The sequence below is a fragment of the Octopus sinensis genome, linkage group LG7 (assembly GCF_006345805.1).
Source record: "Octopus sinensis linkage group LG7, ASM634580v1, whole genome shotgun sequence".
Lineage (NCBI taxonomy): Eukaryota > Metazoa > Mollusca > Cephalopoda > Octopoda > Octopodidae > Octopus > Octopus sinensis.
The window spans coordinates 105,634,970-105,644,278 of record NC_043003.1 but is presented as its reverse complement, the minus strand read 5'-3'; the positions used below and the strand labels follow the sequence as shown (position 1 = coordinate 105,644,278).

General features: G+C 39.8%; 1 protein-coding gene across 1 annotated transcript in view; it reads left to right on the top strand.

The window, feature by feature from the left end:
• The window catches only part of LOC115214507 (F-box only protein 47-like), a 34,275-nt gene extending 28,153 nt beyond the window's left edge, over positions 1-6,122 (top strand). The window contains exon 10 of the mRNA XM_036505067.1: positions 5,716-6,122. Coding sequence (XP_036360960.1) covers positions 5,716-5,816 — 101 coding nt within the window. The 3' untranslated portion in view covers positions 5,817-6,122. The remainder of the gene's footprint in view (positions 1-5,715) is intronic.
• Positions 6,123-9,309: the final 3,187 nt, after the last annotated feature.

Below are 9,309 nucleotides of genomic sequence, written 5' to 3'. Positions count from 1 at the left end.
TCCTTAGTCAAAGCCAATCCACGGACAAGTGTTTGAGAGTTTGCTTCTGAATTAGATGTAACGTATATGACAATTTTCAACCACTTGAAAGCGATTAGAAAAACAAAAATACTTGAGAAATGGGTGCCGCATGAATTGAACGATAACCAAAAAAAAAAACGCTGTTTTAAAGTGTTGTCTTCCCTTCTTTTACGCAACAAGAACGACCCGTTTCTCAACCAGATTGTGACTTGTGATGAAAAGTGGATTCTCTGTGGCAACTGGTGATGCTCAGCTCAGTAGTTGGATGCCGACAAAGCTCCATGGCACTTCCTGAAGCCAAAGTTGCACCAAAAGATCATGGTGACTGTTTGGTGGTCTGCGGCAGGTCTCATCCATCACAGCTATTTGGATCCAGGAGAAACCAATACAGCAGAGAAGTACTGGCAGCAAATGGATGAAATACATAAGAAACTCCGACAACAACAGCCAGCATTGGTCAATAGAAAAGGACCAATTCTTCTCCATGACAATGCTCGGCTGCACGTCACACAACTGACCCTGCAGGAGTTGAACGAATTGGGCTACGAAACTCTGCCTCATCCGCCATACTCACCAAACCTCTTGCCTACCGACCACCACTTTTTCAAGTATCTCAACAACTTCCTGTGTGAGAAATGCTTAAAAAACCAAGACGATGCCAAACACGCCTTCAACAACTTCATTGCCACCAGAACGCAGAATTTTTATGCTACTGGCGTAAATAAACACTCTTTTCTACTCTAGGCATAAGGCCTGAAATCTTTGGGGAGGGGGCCAGTCAATTAGATCGACCCCAGTACACAACTGGTACTTAATTTATTGACCCTGAAAGGACGAAAGGCAAAGTTGACCTCAGCAGAATTTGAACTCAGAACACAAAAACAGACAAACTACAACTAAGCATTTCACCTGGCATGCTAACATTTCTGCCAGGTCGCCACCTTCACAAAAATTAAATACTATTTATTATATCGTACATAATTTGCCTCCAAACTATTTTATATGGCAAGAGAGAAGAGGCAGGAGAGAAGGAGGGCAAGAGAGAGGAGGGAAGAGGAACAGAGGACAAGAGAGAGTTATAGAAGAGTGGATGTATCTGTAAGTATAATTGAAGAAGAAAATTGTGGCAACTGTTGAGGCTAGCCAGATAGACATATGATGAAAACCAATTATGAGAGTATTGAAGTGAAAGTGTGTCAGATACATTAATAATCAATAACAGGAGAAAAATTACAGAAGTAAATCCGTTAAATAAGGAATTTCCATGAAAGAAAGACTAGAGCAGTTTGAGTGAGTTAAATGACCAATGAAGAGGATTATGATTTCAAAAAAAAAAAAAAAGCTAAAAATTGATAAGCTTTCTAATAATATTGTAGAAGTGCTAAAGGCTGAATAAGGACTTGCAATAGGATTAACTGAATTTTCTATATAAGTTATTTACCTCTAGTGGCTAATGGATTAGCATTATTAACAACTATATTATAAATGGTGCATATTAAATCAGTAGCCCTATAAGAATAATAAGTCTGATAAATCAGATCACAGATGAGTAAATCTGAAGTAAAAAAATAATCCATTTTCTCAAAAAGTGTTTGTTTTTGCACTGTTGTTGGGGAAGTAACTAAATTGAAATATTGAATCAGAAATGGATAATTATATTTTGATTGGTGTCAAATTAGTGTCTTTTAAGTTCAAATTCTACTGAAATCTACTTTGTGTATTTGTGTACAGTTTGATGCATAACTACTACTGGTTATTTTAGAGCTTCTCTCTCACTTTCTCTTCTTTATTATCTTTTTTTTGCTCCCAATCTATTTTCCTTTGAATCTGTGGCAGATGCTCAGGAGCAATAAACACTGGAAATGTTCAGAGACCAACTTCTACCACGTTCCAGGGAGACAAACTAGAAGTAGTTGATAGCTTCCGCTACCTAGGAGACCAAGTCAGTAGCGGGGTGGGTGTGCTGAAAGTGTAACTGCTAGAGTAAGAATAGCCTGGGCAAAGTTTAGAGAGCTCCTACTCCTGCTGGTGACAAAAGGCCTCTCGCTCAGAGTAAAAGGCAGACTGTATGATGCATGTGTACGTACAGCCATGCTACATGGTAGTGAAACATGGGCCGTGACTGCTGAGGATATGCGTAAGCTCGCAAGAAATGAAGCCAGTATGCTCCGATGGATGTGTAATGTCAGTGTTCATAATCGTCAGAGTGTAAGTACCTTGAGAGAAAAGTTGAACCTAAGAAGCGTCAGTTGTGGTGTGCAAGAGAGACGGCTGCGCTGGTATGGTCATGTGACGAGAATGGCTGAAGATAGTTGTGTGCAAAAGTGCTACACCCTAGCAGTTGAGGGAACCTGTGGAAGAGGTAGACCCAGGAAAACCTGGGACGAGGTGGTGAAGCGCGACCTTCGAACTTTAGGTCTCACTAAGGAAATGACTAGAGACCGAGACCTATGGAAGTATGCTGTGCGTGAGAAGACCCGGCAAGACTAGTCAGGCCATAACCCGTGGCCCCTACCTGGGACGTAGTCAGTCCACCTGTGCATACCTTCCTTCTTGTGACACTTGTGAAGACCTGTTGAGGCAAGTGAAAATCAAATCAAAACAAATCAAAATAGATGAACATCAATGGAATTTGTGTCTTTGTGGTACCAGTGCCGGTGGCACACAAGAAAACCATCCGAACGTGGCGGTAGCCAGTACCGCATCGACTGGCCTCCGTGCTGTGGGCACGTAACAAACACCATCCGATCGTGGCCGTTCGCCAGCCTCATCTGGCACCTGTGTCGGTGGCACAAAAACACCATCCGAGCGTGGCCATCTGCCAGCCTCGTCTGGCACCTGTGTCGGTGGCACATAAAAACACCATCTGAGCGTGGCCGTTCGCCAGCCTCGTCTGGCACCTGTGTCGGGGGCACATAAAATCACCCACTACACTCTCGGAGTGGTTGGCGTTAGGAAGGGCATCCAGCTGTAGAAACACTGCCAGATCTGACTGGCTTGGTGCAGCCTTCGGGCTCCCCAGACCCCAGTTGAACCGTCCAACCCATGCTAGCATGGAAAACGGACGCTAAATGATGATGCTTATAAAAAATCTTGCCATCTGTCCAACTACAAACATTCTTTTTGTATCTGTATAATGTAATAAAGTGTTCTCCCAAAGAATTGTTGTAGCTCTGCATCCAAAAGCACTATGAATACCCACTGCAGATGATGCAAATGATATAAAATGTGTCTAGTGTTTATCATACTTTTTCCTACGTGTGTGCACACGCTTGCGCACACACACACACACACACACCACACACACACACATTAAATCAAAATATATGATATTATAGATCCGTTTTGGCTAATCTTACTAATCTGTTTTACACCTCACCACCTTGGATAACAGCATAGTTAAGTAATATCATATTCTTGTTAGAGCTGGCCGAGCTGGCAGAAACGTTAGCACGCCGGGCGAAATGGTTAGCGGTATTTCGTCTGCGTTATGTTGTGAGTTCAAATTCCGCCGAGGTCGACTTTGCCTTTCATCCTTTCGGGGTCAATAAATTAAGTACCAGTTACACACTGGGGTCGATGTAATCGACTTAATACCTATGTATGTCCTTGTTTGTCCCCTCTGTGTTTAGTTCCTTGTGGGTAATAAAGAAATAGGTATGGTAATTGCTCTCCATTTCTGGCAGTGAAAAAGTATATCCAATTTGTGGGTGCTGTGAAAAAAGACAAACCAAACTGAGCAAGGGTTATCTCAATAGTTATATAATAATAATAATGAAATTATTGTATAAAGTGCTCAGGTGCACCACAACTTGTCAGAAAGTGCATATAAAGTACATGCAGTAATGTAGAAATGTCTGGAAAGCGAACAATGTATGAGTCAGATACATGCTTGTGTGTGTATGGAGGGGAGAAAATCAAGTGTAGTGTTGGCGAATCTCAGGAAGCATGGAAGTTTTGAAGGATGCAGTGCTCCGACAACTAACAACTGATGCCGGCAATTTGTTCCATGCTTCAGCAACTCTCAGCGTGAAAAAATGTTTCCTGAAGTCATGGGAGCTGTGCTGTTTTCTTACTTTGTAAATATGTCCACGGGTGTTAGATGGGTGGAGTTTGAAAAGGTGCTCAGAGTTATTGTTTGTACGATGGTTGATAATTTTATGGGTGTCTGCCAAGTCAGCTGCCAGACGTCGGAGTTTCAATGTGTCCATGCCCAGGGAAGTAAGGCGTTCAGGATATGGCAAATGCCTGATGGAGGGTATTCTTTTGGTTGCACGTCGCTGAACAGCCTCCAGACGATTGATATCTTGGGCAAGATAGGGGTTCCAGACCGGTGATGCAAATTCCAGGTGAGGTCTTACCATAGCTATATAAAGCCGCAGATAGATAGCCGGAGAGCAGCTCACAAAGGATTTGGTGAGTGATGCCAAGACACCCTCAGCCTTCTTGACAATTTTAGTGATGTGTTTTGTCCAACGCAAATCACTGTCGACAATAACACCCAGGTCACGTTCACATGAAGACTTTTTGAGACTGGTGTTGTGGAGGGAGTAGGTGGACGCTGGGTTTCTCCTCCCAAAATGCATGGTGGTACATTTGTCCACAGCCAGCTTGAGTTGCCAGTCAATGATCCACTACTGCATTGTGTCCAGGTCTGCTTGCAATAGAGATCTATAGTGTACAGGATTTGACCTCTTTATTTTGAGGTACAGCTTGATGTCATCTGCATATTTCAGCACTGTACCATTCTTTAAGTTGGCATCTATGTCATTAACATATGCAACAAATAAAAGGGGGCCAAGAACAGATCCCTGTGGTACACCAGATGTCATCTCATAGGGCGAAGAGTGCTGTCCTAGAACTGTGACAACCTCTTTTCGGCTAAAAATAAAGGACTTCAACCAGTTATAGAGTTCGTCTATATCACTTGTTATATCACTAGTTATATCACTTGGCCCCGAAAGGCCTCGGAGATGTTGTAATTCTACAAAAATTTTCTGAAAATGTGTGTAGGGGTATTACTTGCAGAGGGCTTTTGGGGAATGGGGTTGCTAGGTGAATGCTCAAACATGTAAGCTCATGTTCGTTTATGTATTCTCTGTCTATACTTTTTGCTTGGTTCTTAGAATATAGCATTGAAAGGGCCAAAAGTAGAAGACTGGGGATAATAGTCATGATGGGCCCATAGATTCAATAAAATATACTCTCCTTTATGTGATCAAGGGTTAAAAACCTCCCTTCTGCAGTTTAAGTAGATGTCTCGTTGTTGTGCTGAGAATTTTTCCAACATGGTTCTTTTTTCAGTTAAACATAATGTACATTTTATGCTGCTTATAGAATAAACTTTGCACTTCTCTAAGATTTTCTGCTTTATGCTGTACTCTGTAGTGCTTTCCTTTAATAACCATACATGGTTGTGGCATTCGTTTTGCCTTTTTTCACAGCATCCATAAACCAGATGTGCCTTTTTCACCTCCTTTAATAGAGAGTAGTTGCTGTATTTTTACCTTTACCTGCCAGCCTTGGCCAGCACTCAGTATTACTTAACCTTGCTCTTATCTAACATCTCATTTAATATCAAAACCAATTGGTAAAATTGACTATAGAGGATATATGACACCATGCACTTTGTTTTATGTATATATAAATATTTTTTTTTTATTTATATGAATGTACTTTATTATAATTTTTCAGAAGTTGATCCACAGAATGAAATATACTATGCCGTGAGTGCAATTACTGAACTAACTAAAACATTACTGACGATAACCTTCAAAAAACTTCTTCCTGAATGAGCCACCCAATATATAAATACAGATATATATACAACCATATATATATATATATACACACACACACAGACCCACATACATGAATGATACACACAACTTTCTTCATACCATTTCAGAGTTTCTGCTTTTAAATTGCTCTAGCTGTTTAGACTGTGATATTTACTTATTTATTTTTAATGTGGATGTCTTTCATTTATTAGTGGCTTTGTTAATTGCTTCTAAATTTTCTGAGTGAATTGAAATTAATAATAATATTTTTGGAAAAGTTGCAGCAATCTTAAGTAAGAGCTGCAATACCAATCTTTTACTATTGTCAACATAAAATTTATAATCTAATACAATTGTTTTATTTGTAATATTATTTATTGAAATTTTCTACATCAGTAAAAAATCTATAACTGAAGATATTGTTGTTTGAGTTTTGTACTTAATTTTGTTATTAATTCCATTAATATTATCTTGTTTTAAGTTATTATAAAACATTTTCTTTAAATCACTAACAATGAAGCTATATTTTCTTATGATATTCTATCTTTACATAGCTTATTTAACACAACACAAGTTCCTTTAATATAAATGTCTTAAGGAACTCTAAGAAAATTTAGTTACTATTTCAAGCCATGTAGCCATGTAGCCATGTAGATATGTTCCCTTTGTAAATAAAACAATTATAATAAACTTTGAGCCTATAATACATAACTCAGATTTTTAACTACTCATTTGCCAATTAAACTTCCTTTGTATATGTTGAATTCTGGAAAAAATATTTAATAAAAGTGCAACAAACACCTTAAAAACTTCTTTCTTCTAATTCAGCAGTCAATATTATGAATCAAAATCATTATTGAACACATGCCTGCCAAAATTGATTAATTATTCTTCATTTAAATTACTAAAAACTTCTTTGATATTTCTGACCTTGTAACGAGATTAAGTATATACTGTAACAGCCGAAAGAAAATGTAATTGTGAAAGAAACAGTTATACTCTTTACTCTTTTACTTGTTTCAGTCATTTGACTGCGACCATGCTGGAGCACCGCCTTTTAGTTGAGCAAATCGATCCTGGGACTTATTCTTTGTAAGCCCAGTACTTATTCTATCGGTCTCTTTTGCTGAACCGTTAAGTGTCAGGGACATAAACACACCAGCATCGATTGTCAAGCAATGCTAGGGGGACAAACACAGACACACAAACACACACATATATATATACATATATACGACAGGCTTCTTTCAGTTTCCGTCTACCAAATCCACTCACAAGACATTGGTCGGCCCGGGGCTATAGCAGAAGACACTTGCCCAAGATGCCACGCAGTGGGACTGAACCCAGAACCATGTAGTTGGTTAGCAAGCTACTTACCACACAGCCACTCCTGTGCCTAGTTATATCAGCTATTTCAGAAAAATTTCATTTATATACTTATACAAACCCACAGAAACACACAGAGGAGAATGTGTGTGTGTGTGTGTGTGTGTGTGTGTGTGTGTGTGTCCTGGGTATGACATTAAACTGCTCCGGTAGTGGGGCCCTGGTTCAGAAGTTCCAGGATTTTGAGGAGTGTGGAACCACCTCTTAGCCATTACTGTTCCCAGGTCCAAGGTGGCGAGGTGGCAGAATTGTTTGCTTGTCGCTACCTTCTTAGTTCAAATTCTGCCGAGGTTGACTTTGCCTTTCATCCTTTCAGGGTTGATCAATTAAGTACCAGTGAAACACCGGGATCAATGTAATCAGCAATCCCTCTCCCCACAAAATCCTGGCCTTGTGCCTATAATAGAAAGCATTATTGTTCCCAAGTCTACTCTGACCCAATATAGTGGCACTTGACAGAGTCCCAACTATGGGGTAATTAGCATGTAAATATACAAATCCTGGTTGGTGTAATTGTGTATATTAAAATCACAAGGAGTGAGGGACCCCTAGCTATTGTCACAATATCCTTTTTGGGAGAGAGTAACTGTGATATATAACCCGCAGTTTCACACAGTTACTGGTTATATCACTTGGGCCTGTCATGAGCACTAATCACAAAGACTTGTGTTAATCATTTATCACTATAATCCAATGACATATAGATCTTTCTTAATGGTGACCTCATTTATCATTTCTACTACTGAAAGTCCTATAGCAGCGGAAGACCAGTGAGGTGTACAGACCTAACCAGTTGGAGACCACATAGTTATAAAGTAAGCTTCTTAATCATACACCAGCTTGAATCTCAATGAGTGATGGGAGACAATCATGCTCATGGTGAAAAGGAAATTGAAAAATCTAGTCAATGGTGGCAGCATTGATGTTTGTTGGGAGATTAAGAAGAGATTGAAAATATTTTGTTTAATGGTTGAGGATTGAAAGTTCATCTTTTAAGACTGCTGATCCATTTGATGACAGTTATGAGGGGGGGTTGCTGGAAAGTTCCTGGCTTTAAGGGTATTGTGAAAGGCTTGGTTGGAGGCTCCAACTTCCGAGTACCTTTACAGGGCTTTAAAAAACTAAAGGACTGCTGCAATAAGTTTGTGATTCTGAGAAGGGAATATGTTGAATAAAATCATAATTTCTCTTGTATTTTCTTTCACCCATGGCCAGGAACTTTTCAGCATCCCTTGTTCAGTAGATGGAGGAGAAGCATAAATGATTTTGGTTGCTGCACAAGGATTTCTATCTCTTTGAGCAAAATAACATTGGAACAATTTGAAATTGACCAATCATTATGAATGTCATGGATTTTGGTCTGAACCTTGTTCATAGAAGGATAAGCATCTTCTCTATGTATGGCTACCCCACATTATATAAGAATAGGTGATGGTAACTGGAAGGGAAATAGAGATAGTGGTGACCGGGTGCCAGAGCAAACTCTCAACTGATAGTGTCACAAATACCCAGACTGGGTGGTGCATTGTATTGTTGAGTAAGCCACTTCATTTCCTCATGCTGCAGTCCACTCAGATGAAATTGACAATCAGCAACAACCAGGAGTTCACCCTGTGATGGACCAACATTCCATTCATGTGCAGACTCTTATATTCTTGGCTGTGATGAACCTCTTGGCTTGTGATAGGCACAGATTTTGGGAAGACCTGTTTACTTAGCTTCACCTGTATATTGCTAATGAGAAAAGCATAATCAATCATCAATGTATCATAAGTCTCAGGCTCTGAAACAGAGTAAGAAATCAATGCGTGCTGTAAGTAATTGTGTATAGTAAAGAGGATGCTACCATATTTGATGTAGTACACCAAAGTTAATAAGTGCAGATGTGCTACTCACAGAGGCAATGACGAAAGACCGAGACTTCTGGAGATATGCTGTGACTGCGAAGACCCGACAAATGAAGTGAGTTCATGGCTCGTAGGACGGCCTGCTGTGCTTGAGGAGACCTATTGAGTCAAGTACGTCAACATCAAAATAAAAATCAAATGAAAATTGTAGTTGTGATACCCATGCTGGTGGCACGTAAAAAACACCATCCAAACGTGGCTGATACCAGCGCCGC